Source organism: Grammomys surdaster, unplaced genomic scaffold (genome assembly GCF_004785775.1).
Source record: "Grammomys surdaster isolate TR1022 unplaced genomic scaffold, NIH_TR_1.0 125739, whole genome shotgun sequence".
Classification (NCBI taxonomy): domain Eukaryota; kingdom Metazoa; phylum Chordata; class Mammalia; order Rodentia; family Muridae; genus Grammomys; species Grammomys surdaster.
This window is the reverse complement of record NW_021620571.1, coordinates 837,905-855,431: the sequence shown is the minus strand read 5'-3', so window position 1 is coordinate 855,431 and position 17,527 is coordinate 837,905. Positions and strand designations below refer to the sequence as shown.

The window sequence follows — 17,527 nt, the reverse complement described above, 5'->3', positions numbered from 1 at the left end:
GAATGGCTAAGGTATAGGCTAGTAGAAATATCTTCAAGCAAAATAAAAGGTGATTGGATTGGCTTTAGAGAGAGAATTCTCTTATAAAGGAGAATGATTGGGACTAAAGGCAAAAGATTAGAGGTCAGGCTGCCCCTTGTCTTACATGTATCTTTTATGGTCATGAGAGAAGACCTACTGGGTCTTCCTGGGTGTCACAATAACGGTGCCGCTGTCACTAAATTTGTTGATACAGTCTGCTTCCCATTGCTAACAAGTTAGCTGTTATACTAATCCTTTGTAGTTTCTCCCTCATTCTGTCAAGTTTATATCTTTTCATAACTAAAACTGTTGTATTAAAAGTTAGCCCCAACAAGAATCTGAAGACATTTCTCAGGTACTAAATGAGAAAAGGGACCAGTGGCTGCACACTGACTGAGATAGCAAATGCTTACAACAGTCCAGCAAAACATTGAAATCGAAATTTAAATGAACAGAACTGGTGATCTCTACAGGAGAGATGGAGGGGGAAGATAAAACAGCAAGAAGACTCTAGACCTATTAGTCTTAGGCAGCAACAGTCAAAAGATAGTACTTGTCCACTGAAGCAGGAAATGCCAGAGGACAGATGGGATGGAGGAGGAGAGAGAAGACTGACTTCTGACTTGTACGGCCACACGACTGCTGGGCCTCTTCATCTCCAGATCCTGCTCCATGAAGTAATTAGACTTTTGACTTGAATGTAGCAGAGTAAATAAAGTGCTCAAAATAATTTGGCTAGTACTATTAATGACAGTTATAGTCATTGAAAAATGCCTTTTTAAAAACTTGCTTTCTGGGCATAGGTGACTTAACATTCACTCCTTTATAGATCTATGGCAAGTTTAATGCATGCCATATCAAATGAGCATCGTCACCATGGCTTCCACTCACAGTGTTGGGCAGCAAATTAGAATGTTGGGGTGAGGGAAGTTAGCAAAATCACAAAACTGGAACAGAAAGAAAAACAGACAAATATGTTTAAATGACCGCCCCCCTTTTTTGGATAATTCAGTGTATTTTCCTTTTGTTGTTATCTTTGGAGAGTTCCATGTTATCTTGACAGCCTAAATTAGTTCTTAAAATCATGAAAATTTCTGCTTGTGAATCATATAATTAATATATTATTAATAAAATAATACCTTAAGTAAATTAGGGTCTTCAGCTATTTTAAAATTTATTTTTGGCTTCATTACATGAGTCATAAAGAGTTTTAAATTCTGACCTTCACAAGCTAGAATTAAGTGTATGCTCCTTCCTTACAGCTGTTCCTTTCTTCTTTTCTGCAGGAACACAGGCGTTTGGTGACATACCTCTGCCATACAATTCTAAGCTGTCCGTATTTCTGGTTACTTTTGCATCGTGCTTTATGCATGCTAGCATTATAAAATATGTGTGTGCAATTCTTGCAATTGTAGTACATTTTAAAGAAAAAATAACATCATTTAAGATATTTTCTTTACCATGTAGTCTTCACCGGCCACAGAGGAGTCTTTCTGAACTGAGGTTAGACAATAGCGCCAACTTCATTTTTTATGCACATGAACAGGGAGGGCTTGAGGTTATTAGTTGAAACCGAGTAACCTTTCCAGGCTTTCATCTCTTTCTTTTCAAATTTGAATATGAAAAGCATATTCAAGTCAAAGACCATCACTTTAATGACATTTGGCAGTCATTTGATTTATTAGGTTTTAGAAAAAAATTTCCTTTAAATATTTCATCATACTATGCTAATCCTAGTAATATTGCCAGCTGCAGCCTTGTACCTGTATTAGTGGAGACAGAATGGTGTGGAATTTTCTCTGTCATCCTAGTAAAATTTCCATGAATCTACTGAATAATAAAATAACCTTATTGAAATATTCAGATTTCAGTTTTTAGTTAAAGTGTCTTAGAATACATAATAAAAGAAAATGTCTTTTGAAAGAAGTGGGTAAAATTACTTCATCAAATATTGAGGGGTTTGACAGCAATGAAAACGGTTCTTTGTGGAGACATACTTACATAGGATACTTATTTTTTTTTAATTTGCTTAATTATACACACTGAAATGTCTGCATAGGCACTATGGTGGATTTAAATACTGCTATGCACTGAACAGTGAATTCCTACAACCTGATCACAAAACAAGTATTGTTTTCATCTTTTTCTAAATATTCTTTAAAGTTTATGTGATTGACAGCATAGCTCTGAGTGTAGAGAAGAATTTTAACAATAAAAAGCAAATTTTTAGTTCTGCGAAATAAATTTAACTTCAGGAAATGTTGAAGTATGATCAAATATTGAAGTCAGTTGTCAATTGAAGTCACTCCTCAAGGAGCGTTTGTTAAGGCCTTGTGTTAATGTCTGTGGGTTCCAGGAGAAAAAGCAAACACATGTCGTTTTAATTCTTCGTTCTATAAATGTGAAATGGAAAATAAATTGCAAGAAATAATATGAAAACCTAGCTATAAGATTTTGCTTCTTTTGTTTGAACTGGTCTTTACTGACTGAAGGACATTACGGCAGGAATGTGAGCATGAGCTGTAGTTTCTGCTCCAGTTGCTATCGACCGCTGTAACTATGTGGATCAGCATAGCAGTGTGAAGGTGTTCAACAGGCTTGGACCACTGCATAATTGAGCGTTCCCAGGTACTGCAGATTAAATAAAGCAGTGATAAACACGTACTTCATTACCTAGTTTGAAACAAGGCCAACTGATACTTGTCATTCTGGAAGCCATCGGAGATGAAGACCTCATAATTTTCACTCCTCATAGACTTCCAGTGGGGTATTTATAGCCTCAAATGTAAATCAGCAGACGATCGCCATGACACCATTCACTTCAAACCCTGGGGCATTAGAATCTCATTCTCTGTGTGTGTCGTGAAGAATCTATCATGTGGAATGTAGGGGAGCGTGCACTGCATTCCAGAAAAAAATCCATTGGCTGTGACAGTTTATTTTAAACTAATAGTGAAATAGAATAAATGGTATTTTTGCTTGATTATTTGCTTTTGATTTTTTTTTATTTTATTCTTTTAACAGGCATCAGAAGAAATTCGGATTGAGATCATAGCTCTGAACCTAAATGATTCTCAAATAACCAGGGAGGACACTATTCAGCGACTGTTCATCGAGTACCGGTTCTACAGTCTTCCTGCTGAGGAGACTCCTATGTCACTGCCCAAACCCAAGAGTGGACAGTGGGTCTACTATAACTATACCAATGGTATGTATGGCTTATTTGCAATATAGACTTTTATGTGGGTTTTTCCTATCTATGAAGGAAGCTAAGGTAGCAGCACAGAATCTAAATCTCTGATGTTTACATGAATTCATAGAAGTGTTGTCAGACTAAATTAATAAAGCCAGCACTGGAGCATAAAAATTAAGAAAATTACTTTGAAGTCATTGTAAAATTAAGAGAAAACACAGGCACTGGGAAAGTGGTATCTGTCAGCTTCTATCTACTATTATGGTATCTACAGGAAGTGCCCCTAAGTCTACTGTTAGGTTTTAATTGAAAAAACATGACATTTTAAATGGGGGTTTTTGGCTTACAGTGTTCAGATCATGTAGTGCCCTGAGTGTGGGCTGCCCTTCTGGGCACTACCATCACATAAGTCTTTCTGCCTAATAGAGCGATGCTTAAGTTGTCACCGTTTCAGCAGGCAGCTTTCCCTTGTAGGGCTGTCAGTTGACATGTACGTCTGTTGGATCAACACAGACTCAGTAAAAACCCTAAGAGTGTTTAGACCAATCAATGCTCAAGAGTTTTTCTGTTACATAATCAACAATGTAGAACCAGAATTAAAACAAAAGCCATATCGAGTTTCCTTCATCAAGAGCTGCAACATCTTAGCACATTCTCCATGCTAATGTGAAGTGCTGAAGATGGGTCCAGCCTCGCTTTATGAAGCAGATTGTCTCATCCTGACTGCACACTCTTAGTTACTTTTCTGTTGCTGTAAAGAGACACCATGATGAAGGCAGCTTACAGAAGAAGGAGTTTATTAGGGGCTTACAGCTTCAGAGGGTTAGTCCATGACCACCATGGTGGGGACAGTGGCAGCAAATGGGCGTGGCTGAGAGATTACATACTGTGACAGCAAGCATGAGGCAGAGGAGGAACTAACTGGAATGGCATGGGCCTTCGAAGTCTCAGAAGTCACTCCCAAACATACCCCCTCCAACAAAACCACGCCTCCTAATCCTTCGCCAACAGTTATCCCAACCGGGAACCAAGTATTGAAACATATGAGCATGTAAGGGCCGTTCTCACTCAGAAACACCACAGGGACTAAGGAGGATGACAATGATGATGACAATGATGACAGTGACGATGTTGACAATGATGTTGTTGTTCTGAGATAAGGTCTCTCTCTATAGTCATGGCTGTGCTGGAACTGGCTATATAGGCCAGAATGACTGACCTTGAATTCTCAAAGATCCACCTGCCTCTGCCTCCATAGTGCTGGGATTAAAAGCATGAGCCAGAAGCCAGACTACTAATATTTTTTTTTCCAGTCTTAGAAACTGCATTTTAAGAAACACGCAATCTTGCTACTATCGGAGCAGAATTACAGATGATCATGCCTACTTAAAAAACAAAGCAAACAAACAAACAAAAAAACACTGGCTTTTTATAAATACATTCATTATTGAGGTAGTAATCTTGGAGATTCAGAGGTCTACTCTAATCTTTTCTATGTGCACAGTGCTTACCGATGTGTGAACTTAGTCCAGATATGTTGATTCCCTAGTTCCTTGCTTTCTTATTTAAGAGATGGTGATTCCTAAGATCCCTTTCCAGCTCGAGCTCTGTTACAGTTGATGCCTGAGAAACCGTAGAAGAAGAAACATGCCCAGAAGTATTTTCTCAGGCTTCCTAAAGATATTCACTGTACAGTACCAGAAAAGTAAGCCAAATCAAATGTCAGGACTAGTCAAATAGATGTTCAATTAATTTTAATGAGGATATCCCCAAGGAAAGGGATGGACTTGGCTTTTGTGTTGTATAAATGTCAACAGCACAGTATTTGCTAAACTGGCAACAAAATGTTCTTGAAAAAAAATCCCTATACACTGAGAAATGTGGCCATGTAACAGAACAAATGTTTCTATTTGCCTAGAATCAAGTCCTTCTTTGAATCAAACCTATGATATATGCTGAAGCCTTTTGGTTTTGTGCACACGAGTTGTAGAGGTCTGTTTGGGACCTTGTTGCCAGATTGCTTTATTCTGCCCTTTATTGCAAGGCATCTACTATCTGATTGGTGTTTTAGCAGTTGCTTATGTTCCCAAGGAATTGCACATTTGATGGGGAAAAAAATCTTAAAGGAATTCAGTAGTAATGTTTATTATACTTAAGTTTCTGTTCTTGTCTATTGGGCTTGACAAATTTTGAAACTGTGAGCATCTTTTTTTTGTTTGTGAGCAGGAGAAAGGGATGCACTCAGCACCTAGACACTGGTGTTTCCTTTGAAAAACCCAACCTCAGGCCATCAGCAGATGTGAGAAATACACACACATCTTGTTAGTAGGTTTTTTTTTTCCCATTTAGGTAGGACAGTGGAAATATTTATTCTTTAATCATTATATCTGTATCACTGTTGCAGAGAGAGTTCCCTGAATCTTTGGTTAATAGACAATTATTATTTAAAGTAACTAATTATTGTAGTGATTTACCATTTACTTGTTACTTAAAGAAAGTCAATATAATACACCCTCCAAATCTCACTGAATTTTAATGAAGGTCATTTCATTTCCAAACTGGCTTTTGAAATCCAGTGGAAGATTTGGGGCACAATTAGGATACGTTCTCTTGTGCGAACACTTTATCCATAGAGAGGTTCACTGAACCCCGCTCTGATTTGACTCTGCATGGCGATTGATCAGAGTCACACAAAAGGAATTTGAATGTCAAGGCCTAAATTAGGTACATAGATGACTGGAATAAACTAGCAATCCCCAGGATTATTCATAATCAAATTCAGTCTTTATAAATGGTGTTAACACCAGTTCCAGATGCATACAAGAATGTATCTTCTGAGGGCTACTGTTACTTTAAAAATTGGAGCTCAATTCACTTGATAGACATAGGTAGCAAGAATAAAACATTTGCATTTTATTGGGCTTGAAAATTTTACTCAGAGAATGCTGAGTAAAGAAAATAGTTTGGGGGAGAAAGATGAATGGTAGGCCTGAGGAGTGTTGTCTGGGCTGAATAAAGCTTTCTGGGGAATTGACAGTCGGAAGAGGAAAGATTAATGGAGTCGGCTGAGGCTTTCATGAGACTTGTGCAGAGCTGGACCCTTGGTCTCTGAGGATTGAGCAGTCCGTCTTCTGGAACAATTAAAGTTTAATTCCGAAAATGAAAAGGATGTAGAACATCAGAGTTTGTTACTAATGGGAAGAGAAATTTGGCAAAGATAAAGATTACAGGGGTGATAATATTTTAATATAAAAGTTATCAAAGATTCAAAGTTCACACCTTCTATAATTAATCCATCTGCATTTCTTCTTGCATTTGATATTGATAGAGAATATAGAGATTTATCCAGCCTCCCAAAGTAAAGGATGTTTTTACTGTATTTTTAATTGACACAATAATTATAAATGTTGGTGTACAGGTGTAGTCAGTGCTAAAGTATTTGTCTAACAAGCATGAGGCTTAGACGCTGAACCCCAAAAGATAACAGTAAAGAAATAGCTATACATCTTTACAGGGATGTTTTAATAGACATGTAATGTTCAAATCAGACTAAGCCTGTCTGGTTTTGCTAATGTTTAACCTTCTTTGTGGTAAAAATATTTATGATCCTTTCCTCTTTGAGATACTCATTCTCTACAATGCAATCAGAGCTTATCTGAGCTTATTTCTCTTATCCAGTATGACCTGGGACACATTGACCAACCTTTCCCATCCCTCTCTGGAACCCACTATCCTATTCTCAACCTCTGTGCAGTCATCTTCCCTGGGTACAGCTCGTGCTAGCTCACCTTCCTACACTGAGCATAAAGCTCTCCAGCCCCCAGCCCCATTTGTATCATCACAGCTAACAGAGCTTCCTCCGTTCTGTGATGGAAAGGAATTCAACTGGGTGGGAATTGACGATCTTGAGTTTAGACTACCATATCTTTCTAAGTTTGTGCTTGTGAAGTTTATGTCACTACTTAGCAAGTTCTAGACAAATATGAGTTCTCATGGAAATAGGAGTTAAACACTGTAACTGTTCGTGAGAGTCAGGGTTGTTTTGTTTTTGTTTTGCTTGGGTTGGGTTGGGTTGGGTTGGGTTTTGATTATTTGAGACTTTATTTCTCTGTGGAGCCATGGCTATCCTGGAACTCACTCTATAGACCAGGCTGGCCTCAAACTCACAGAGATCCAACTGCCTCTGCCTCTCCAGTGCTGGGATTAAAGATGTGTATCATCACTGCCTGGATAACATAATTACTTTTTAAAGGGTGTAAAAATTGAAACTACTTTTAAAATACTCCTCTGTTTTTTCAGAATCCCATATAAATCTTGGTGCTTACAGGATCATAGGATCATGTCATAACAGTAGGGGACCAGTGTCCCTGTTTCCCACAACATGCAATGCAGTGCTTCCTCATCCCATTTTTTAAAATTGGGCAAAGGACCATTGATCTGAGATAGCTCTTGGTGTGTGGTACCCTGACTAGCATTGATAGCGGCAGGAGGAGGAATGTTGTCATTGCAGAGGTCTAGACTGTACTGTAGACACTCCGAATCTGAAACAGAATGCCAGAGGCTCAGCACAGTAATCTGCAACCAAGCCATCTAAAGTAGCAGGGCTGTGTGCTAAACACTGATAACCACGAAGCTAAACGCAGAAGCCCAATCTAGGCATAATTCCAAGTTGGTATGCTTTTATAAAGCTAAACTTATTGGTTAGGAACTAGAATTTTATTTTTGAAAACAAGTGTTTAAGAAGTCAACCAAAATCTTTAAGTTGGCTTTATGGATCTAGTTGATAACACTTTATGGAAGAACAAGGAAGCAGGTGGCTTGCCCAGCTCAGCTACAGACTTTCCCGTCTCCAGCCAGAAAAAGCTTAGCTACTGAGGAGGGAGGTACATACACATTGGAGAGCTCTAGGTGACTGAGTGCAGACTCCAGCTCCACGTGCTCTAACAGAGTTCTAGTCTTCTCGGGTCTGCTTAGTCATCTGTGAAATGTAGCTCAACCTCGCCCCTAACCCTGAGGTGACGTGGAGTGCCTAGTGCATAAACATCACTCAATAAATGCTGCCTGATGCGGGGTCGGGGTTGCAGAAACATAGCTGGAGCTAGTTTATTTTTGAAGGAAACATGGAACCACCGTGTGTCTCAGCAGTTCTCCCTCTGTGTAAATAGTGGAAAGAATCAAAATCAAGGGCACAGGCACATAGCCAACTGTGTCCACTGCTCCTGACACCCAGCCGTGTTAGAGACAACCCACAGTCCCTCACAGGATGGTTGGGAAAACAAAATGTTGTGTGCACAGAGTGGAACTGTAATCAGCATTGCCTGTGATGCATGCTGCAGTGGAAATGAGCCTTGAAAACATCAGAGCTAAAGGGCAGACTGTGAGCCCTTAGAGGAGTTGGTAGAAACTGAAAGTGAAGTAAGGGCTCCCAAGGGTGGAGACAGGGCTGACCGGTACTGATGAGTCGGTAGAGTTTCCTCTGGAATGAGGCAAAGACTCTAGAGAGGAGGAGGAGTGACAGAGTCCTCCATGTCTGTACCTAATGTCACTGAACATATGTTCTAAACTAAAGTGCTACCTTTTAAATTATATGTATGTTACTACAGCAATTGAAATTGATCAAAACTAATCTAAATTTAATTGAAGACCTTTTCTTTTGAATGCTGGAGTTGGAAATTCAAAGGCTTTTAATACAAAGGAAATAGTTTTATTTATATATCAAAGACGTCAATTATTATCTGTTAAGAGTACAGTCATGGGGCTGGAGAGATGGCTCAGAGGTTAAGAGCACTGACTCCTCTTCCAAAGGTCCTGAGTTCAATTCCCAGCAACCACATGGTGGCTCACAACCATCTGTAATGAGATCCGGTGCCCTCTTCTGGTGTGTCTGAAGACAGCTACAGTGTACTCACATACATAAAATAAATAAATCTTTAAAAAAAAGAGTACAGTCATGTCGTGGCACATGTTAGTCTGAAACGCTATGGAGATTAATCACTGTTTCTGCCTGGGTTGCTTTGCTCTGGTTTTTTAAATTAAGTGTGAGTGCCGGGCGGTGGTGGTGCACGCCTTTAATCCCAGCACTTGGGAGGCAGAGGCAGGCGGATTTCTGAGTTCTAGGCTAGCCTGGTCTACAGAGTGAGTTCCAGGACAGCCAGGGCTACACAGAGAAACCATGTCTCGAAAAAAAAAAAAATTAAGTGTGAGTGAGAGAGTGAGTGTGGGGGTCCGTGTGAAGGCCATGGCACCTATGTGAAGGTTGGAGACCAGCCCTTGGGAGTTGGCTCTCTCCTTCCCCCACTGTTTCAGGGCTTACTCCTAGGTCACCAGGCCTGTGGCAGCAAGTGCTTCTGTCCACTGAGCTGTCACACCACCAATCTCAGTTGTCTTCTAAATTGCCTTCGTTACTCTGGCCCTCAAATGTTAGAAACCAATACAGCCTAAAAGCTTTAGGATTATGAAGTGGGAGAATTTATGAAAAGCCACATATTGAATTAGGAAAAAATCCATTTAGTTTAATATACTGACAGCCTCTAAAAATGAGGTACTGACCCTCAGCAGTAGTGAAATATATCTGCTAAGATGACCTTCTGGCAATGACAAAGAGAACACTCAGAACCATTTGCATTGGTCTCTGTTAATGTTGGTAGCTGTAAGGAATCCCACACAGTATAGTGTCCTGTAAGGACAGTGGCCTTGGTTCTCCAGAGCTGGGTAACTTGGCTACTAGGCCAAGTTTTCTTGATTTCTACCTCTCCTGGGCCACTGTTACTCCCTGTCTCCCACTCCGTGTGCCCACATCCCACAGGGAACAACTTTGGGTTGTGATTAAGATCAGTCAGACAGCCAAGCAACTGAGTAACTATTGCAAAGTCATTTAGAGTCGAACTGAAACTGTCCTCAGAAACATTGTTAGTGAAATGGAGCCTGAAGGAGCCTGAGCTCCAGAGTCCTAACAGCACTGTCCCTGTGGACACTTTAGACCATGTCTAAATTGACATCTGGCTACAGGAGAGCCCTAAGCCCAGACTGGCATGGAGAAAAGGAGTGTCTTCTCCCCCAGGTGCCGACTCTGTGTACAGTCCATTTGCACTCTCAAACACCAGGTGGCACGTTAGACAGTTATTCATCTGTTCCAGTCATATTCCAGAATGCTAGGACCAGAACAGTCTTCACATACCAGAAGCCCCTCTCCCTGTTCCACCATGCACTGCCACATCGGCCCGACTCCCCTCACCTGCACACTAGATGCCTTTTGTTGGATGTGGCAGCAGGAGAGGAGGCTTTACTTACTGGGCTGTCAGGAAGGACAAGCATGCCGCTATACACTTTCATTATCACTTGCTTCTCAGGTGAGCGAACTCACTGTGACTCTCTCAGATACAAAGCAGTAAAGACCCCCCAGCTTCTCAGTCAGCTCTATCAGAGCCATAAGAAGGCAGTGGTAGCAATGAAGCACTCTGAGATGTTGCAGGTATCCTTTCTGACATGATGTATGTATCTTTAAAAACAGTATTGACAGAGCGCAGGGTGGTGCTGACGGAGCATAGGTCTGGGTGGCTTCCTCATGAGGACTTGTCTTTTCTTTTGCTACAGTGATCTACCTGGATAAAGAAAACAACTCAGCAGCGAGAGACATCTTAAAAGCCATACTGCAAAGGCGAGAACAGCCTCACAGAAGGTACTTACAGCAAGTTTACAAAAGCACATCTCTATGCCCTCTTGCTTTCTGGAATGTTGGTGCTCCTCCTTGCAGTTTAGTTACCTCCAAAGAAGTTTGACAATGGAAAGACATCGGGGTTGGGGTAGCTCAGTGGTAGAGTGCTTGCTTAGCATGAGTGAGATGCTAGGTTTAATTCCAGGCACTGCAGAAAACACAGAAGGAGAAAAGACTATAAGAACGGCAGTAAGTCCCACACTCCAGTGTTGTTCCTTTAAAAATGTCCAAATGACCCTCATAGTCACAAATATACCTGTCTTTTTTTCTCCCACAAAAGCCTAGTGCAGACAACAGGTAAGAAATGCTTTTCTAGTGAATGCTGGGATGCAGCTCACCTCCCTGTGTTGAAGAAGGCCGGGTACCCTTTTCCCCATCCAAAGACAGGGAGTGCTAAGAAATGCTCTCTCTTGCTCTTAATATTTCTAAATATTTCCTAAAGGAGCTCCTAGTTGGAGAACTTCCTTATTCAGGTGGCAGCCTTGCTCAATAATGGTGCTAACTTAGCAGCCACACCTAGGGGTCACCATTCTTCCTGGACTTGTAAAAAAGGAGCACACAATTCCTAGGGAATTGCTTATAGTACTTCTACAGGCTGTCTATCTGCATTTGGAAATATACCCTTGCTACCTTAAACAGAGCTTCACTGAAAGAAAAAATACATTGAAGGAATTATTAATCTGGGACTGGAGAGGCAGTTTGGTGGTTAAGAGCACTGGCTGTTCTTCCAGACTTGGGTTCGATTCCCAGCACCAGTTTGTGGCTCACAACCATCTTCTCCAATCCCAAGGAATCTGATGCTCTCTTCTGGTCTCCATGGGCACCACATGCACATAGGACATTCAGGCAAGCATTCCTATACATAAAATGAAAATAAATACATTATCAATTTTTTTTCATTATTAACTTGAAGTCATAGTTTTGACTCTGATTCAAGTTCCTTTTTGGTTTCTTTCTCTTTAGCAAGAGAAAGAAAATCCACCAACAAGGAAGACAGGCTATAATGACAAGTAAACAAATCATTAATGACATCTGCAATAGTTAGGGACAGACACTGAGCCGACACTGAGTATGGTGGTACTGTCAGTCCCAGTGCTCAGGAGACAGCACTTGAGAGCAGGTTAGAGACTAATCTGTTAGAGACTAATCCAGTCAAAAAACAAGTCACAGCCTAGCCAGGTTACATAATGCAGACCCATAAAAGGGTAGAAAGGAAGGAAACTAAACAAGTTAAATGCTAAAAGAGAAGATAACAATGGAAGACGATCTAAGAAAGTGGCATTTAAGCTGATTTATGAAGGTTGAAGAGACTCAGTCAAGAGCCTGAGACATATGGCTCTAGGCTGAGGGAATGCTAGGAAGAAGGATGACACAGAGGACATTCTGGGATAGATAGGACTAGCAAGCCTGGGCTCAGAAGCAGAGACTTGCAGGAAGACACAGTTGTGGCACACATGATGTTTGCACACCCCGGGTGTGAGTCTGGGCCTCAGTTTTTAAATTCATCTAATGGGCTTTCTTCCCTTTTGAGTTGAACTTTCTAGCTCTTTCATTGGTTTTCTTTGTTTATTTTAATGCTGGGAGTGGAAACCAAGTCCTTGCCTTTGTCCGCGTGAGGCAGGAGTTTTAACACTGATTGCACCTTAGATCTGTGAATTTTATTTGACCTCTCATTTTGCTCTCTTTAGAATGTAAAGCCAGGGATAGTGCATTTTTACATCCCAAGCCCTTTTTGTAGAACTTAGAAGGATTTTTAAAAATTTTTCTCTCAGAATTCATGTACACTCGAGGAAGGTAATAGCCTGCCTTTATAAAATGATGCAGATATGATCTCAAAGCCTGAAATTAAAGTATATCATGTACCAAGGTATCTAATGTACCTGAAAACAGCCCTGGAGAGCCTTTTTCCCTGTGTCCTGCGCCATAGGATGCCATCCATGCGCACTCTCAGAAGGGTAGTGTGATGTTCACACCATGTGATGGCAGGGGCTACATCTTTTAAGCTCTCCTGTCCAAACCGCATTAATTTTAGGGCAACATTTTTGTTTTTGTTCATGAATGTCTTGCTTACATGTCTGTATGGCACCATGTGTGTGCTCTGCCTGCAGAGGTCAGAAGAGGGCACGGGATCCCTGGAACTGGAGTTACAGACAGTTGTGAGCTGCCATGTGGGTGCTGGGACTGGAACCCAGGTCCTCTGCAAGAGCAGCCACCTCTCTGGTTCCAACAGTAATTTGTGTGTAACTGAATAAAGGAATCAGTAGATAATTTGGGAATCTGTTTAAACAGCCCTTCTCCCCCAACTTAGCCTACTGTGTCCCAGACTCTGGTTCCTTGCATCATTTCATCTGGTCTTCACAAGAGCCTCCCTATTCTTAGGTATAATTGTCCTCCATTGCACAGATAAGGAAACTGAGTAATGTCTCCAACACCACTCAGCTATATAAGTACAGAAGCCAGAGTGTAAACTAAGAATGAATGCCCCAGGCACCCACCTGAACTCCTCTGTTCTTGCATCCTGGAAAACACTCAGACCGCTTGTCAGTTTGGATCATGTTCTGTGATTTCTCTGTGAACAAGTGGTAGCTTTCATTTTCACTTAAGAGATCTCTACTTCCTGATTTCTTCACATTCTATTCCTAGCTTAAGACCAGAGACTTATAAAGGAATGAAGTGCTGGCCGTTGCCTTCAGCAAGTTGATTAGAGGCTTTGTCTTGTTCACCCATCAGCATTTGGACTTTGTGTATATTTTTCACGGCATGATTTCTCAGAGGCTTCAATTTTTCTGTTTCTTGTTTTGTTTCTGATTTGGAATAGATATGTTTCACAGAGTTTAAAATGGTTAAGGTTTACAAACATCCATGGTTTAAGCTATGCTGCCAAGACCTATCAAAAGAGTACTTAACTGTAAATTCCTGTCATTTGGTCAATCCAAGTGTGTTTGGCCTCAGCACAAGCCACTAATTCAAATCAGCTCCATCAGAGCCCTGCAATTATGTGTCTAAAAGTAAAGCAGAACTTGGATGCTGTGGTTGTCCATTAAAAGGTCGCTAAAGCAATGTGAATATCTGATACAGCCATTGGGTAGAGCTCAGCTTTTCGATGTGGGCCTTCAGACTGCTCCCCGGCAGGGCAACCTCTGCATTGTGTAAGACAACACATACAGTTTGGAAGATTGCTTGCTACCAGCCCCAGAGTTGTGTACTGCTGGGATTCAGAGAAGGACATCTTTCTATCAACAATGCTGCCTGTGTAACCTACTATGGCCTCTGTGCATGTCATCCTTTTATTCTTAAAAAGTCGAAGTATCAAAATCTCAGGTATGGTATAATGACATGGACATTGGCTCCTTCCCTTTGCCTGGTCATTGTCATCCATTCTGGAGATAATTGCCATCCAGGTTTAGGAAGGAGATTAGTGCTCACTGGAAAGCTGGGGGAGCTCCAAGGTTTTAATCTGGTAAGATTTTTGCCTAATGCAATTTCCTTTCTACTGGTATCACCATCTAACACATAATTATAAAAAAAGAATGTGGCAACGCCCTGCTCCATGGTAGTGATCTCCTCTGTCCTGTGCCCTCCTAGTGTGCGCTTCACCGTGGTCAGTGATCCTCCCGAGGATGAGCAGGACCTAGAATGTGAAGACATTGGCGTTGCTCATGTTGACCTCGCTGACATGTTTCAGAAAGGAAGAGATATCATTGAGCAAGATATTGATGGTACGCATGCAAGCATGGCTCTATCTGCACAGCTACTGTCTGCCAAAGACTAGGCTCTCTATGCAGACCTCATTCTGCTGCCTGGGAGGGTCTGTTACACCTCTGCAGAAAGCTGTGTGGCTCAGGCTGACATCTGCTGCTGCTGAGAGCCTGTCCCTATATAATCTCCCTTTCCTCCCTACCCTTGGCTGATAGAGAATTTTCAATAATTTTGTTTCACGGGAATTAACTAATGCATTTCTTAGTGATTGGGGTAAGACACTTGGTCTTAAGTGTGTTGTTCTCGTTGTTCTCAACCATAACAGCATCTTCTCAAGGCTTTCTCTAGTTCAGGGCTGCACCTAAAGGGTAGGCCTGTCCCCTTTGCTAATGCTAGGATTCTGACAGTTAGAGTCTTCCTAGATTTCTGCCTTGCTAGGTGTGAGTCAGAGCAGTGCCTCATTTCTCCTTCTGTTCTTACATCACACATACAAAAGGAACTGTACTTTCTAAACCATACCCAAGGAAGGCCCTGGCCATACACAATCAGTTGAGAAACTCTCACTGATTCTGCTTCAAACTGGCTAAGTTAGCAGAACCCTCTCTGTTATTTTGTGCTGGGCTTGTTTATTTACCTGTTGAGGCCACAGTCAGATCATTTAATATGCACCTCCTAAGAAGCAGGAGTCTCCAATGCTATCACACCTATGTGGAGCTACCTATACTGGACACATGGCAGGATTCAGACAGGAGGTCCAGATCGAGCCAAATGATTGCCCAAGTTAAATCAAATAAATAACTAGGAGCATGTTTGGACTATCCATAAAGTATGCACATCTGACTTAATGGCAGCTAGTTACTCTTTGGCACAGAGCAAAAGATGAGAGGATTAAATGTTCATGTCACTTTAGTCAAGACTCCAGAACCGAGTCTGACAGGAATCACCAAAATCAGTCTCTGTAGCCAGCTCTGCTTAGTGATCCACCTTTTCCTGTGTGCCCACAGGGATCACACTTTGCCAACACCCACTTTTAAGAAGTCAGTCAAATGTCCAGCCACTGCTCCCTGTACATTGTAATACCTTGCTCTGTGTCATTTGCCAGTGAGTGGTCTCCAAGAAAAGATGAAAGCTCAGGAGAACAAGCTGGGTACCACCAGGCCACTGCACTTCAGTGGCTCCCTTCTCCACCTCAAGTGCCTACAAAGTTTTTTTTTGAAGATTTCCTCACAAAGGTTCATTGAAATAATGCACTGCTGGTAGCAGTAGTTGTAGTTCATCTGTTGAGGAGGCTGAGGCTCCATCATTAAACTTCAAAGAAATAACAAGAAACTACAAGAACCATAAACTCTTATCAAACTCACAAACTTGGGCCTTGGGTCCCTGGCAAATATCTTTCCCTAGCTGATGGGGTCTGGGGAACTAGCCTGACATTAGACCAGGCTGTGTTCCAAGAAGCCTCAAGACTTAAATAGTCTGCCTTTCGGACATCACTGATAGCACTCACTCAAGAAGTGAACCTCTGACCCTCAGAGCTAACTCACAGATGTCTTCAGTTCTCTGTGTCTGCCATCTTACTTTTCTAATTGCAGGCAACCCTATTTTAAATTAAATACACCTTAGGGATCTAGGTGACCAGTCCTAACACTGAGTGCATCATACCTTTGCAGTATTCCACAGTATGTTAGAAGAAATTTTGACCGTGTGGGAATAGCAATAGCCTTTCACTTAGTAAGCTTCAAAATTACTTGTAAAATGTGTATCTTCATACACTTGGCCTTCTCATAGAACTGTGTTCACCTCAAAGCTGTGTGAACTAGCCTAGCCAAGAAAACTACTGAACATCATTGACCTTTGCTGACTCCTTCTCCTCAGTTCTTGATGCCCGAACAGACGGTGGCACCATCGGCAAGCTGAAGGTGACGGTGGAAGCACTCAATGCCCTACAGTCTGTCTACGAGCAATACAGAAAGGACTTGGAGGCTTGAGAGAAACTGTTCCAGAGGCATCCTACTTCTAAGAAAATGCTCACATGAAAGTTCAAAGATGAGATTTTGAGTAATCACTCTGGTGTATGTAATCTATAATTCATGGGGAGCTGGGAGGGAGCGCCTGGGTTTAGGCTTGAAAGTTCAAGTTTTGTATAGTTTTTGTGTTTGTTTATTTCTCTATCCACTCCTCCCCATGACTGCTACCCCTTAGGACTTCAGTGCTCCTAAGTGGGCTACCTTATCAATAATTTATAGCAACATGATAGCATGAAACATCTATTTGCATTTGCAACATTTTCTTATGAAGAACTGGGAGTAGTTCCCATTTTTATTTTTCATAAGTAAAAGCCTAAAATCTTAGGAAACCAATGAAAAAGAAATGCTTTTTATGTTATCCCTAATTGTCCCACTAAATGGAACGTCTCTGATCAGCCTCATTAAGACTTTTATACTGTGAAGATTTTATTAGAAGCAATATATGAAAATTACTTGGATTAATGTGTTAATCTTCCTCTTTAAAATGCTAATATCTACTTTATACACATTAAAGCTCAGTATGCATTTTCTTTGATGCATACACTTTCTATCAATTAAATATAAAGAAGGAGACTTAGCACCAGCGTATTAAATTACTCCCAGTTCTGTTTTATTTTTCCATAAACATTGTAGTTGTTCCAGGTTATGTGGTATCAGTGTGTTTTTGATGCTGATGCCAGATCCAAAATTGTATTCATATAAAGATAGATGGATGGATGGATGGATAGATAGATAGATAGATAGATAGACAGACAGGAAAATTATACTTTACAAATTAAAGTTGCTACATAGAAAAAAGTATGGCTCAAATTCTAAAATGCTTAGACATGAAAGGAGACCCTTTTATCATTTTTTTAAACTTACATCAAGCTTATA

The 17,527-nt window shown here is 41.0% G+C and overlaps 1 protein-coding gene across 1 annotated transcript in view; it reads left to right on the top strand.

Annotated features, from left to right (window-relative positions):
• The window catches only part of Rpgrip1l (RPGRIP1 like), a 94,339-nt gene extending 77,283 nt beyond the window's left edge, over nucleotides 1-17,056 (top strand). The window contains exons 23-26 of the mRNA XM_028788221.1: nucleotides 3,046-3,229; nucleotides 10,808-10,892; nucleotides 14,514-14,647; nucleotides 16,500-17,056. Coding sequence (XP_028644054.1) covers nucleotides 3,046-3,229; nucleotides 10,808-10,892; nucleotides 14,514-14,647; nucleotides 16,500-16,612 — 516 coding nt within the window. The 3' untranslated portion in view covers nucleotides 16,613-17,056. The remainder of the gene's footprint in view (nucleotides 1-3,045; nucleotides 3,230-10,807; nucleotides 10,893-14,513; nucleotides 14,648-16,499) is intronic.
• The last annotated feature ends 471 nt before the right edge of the window (nucleotides 17,057-17,527 follow it).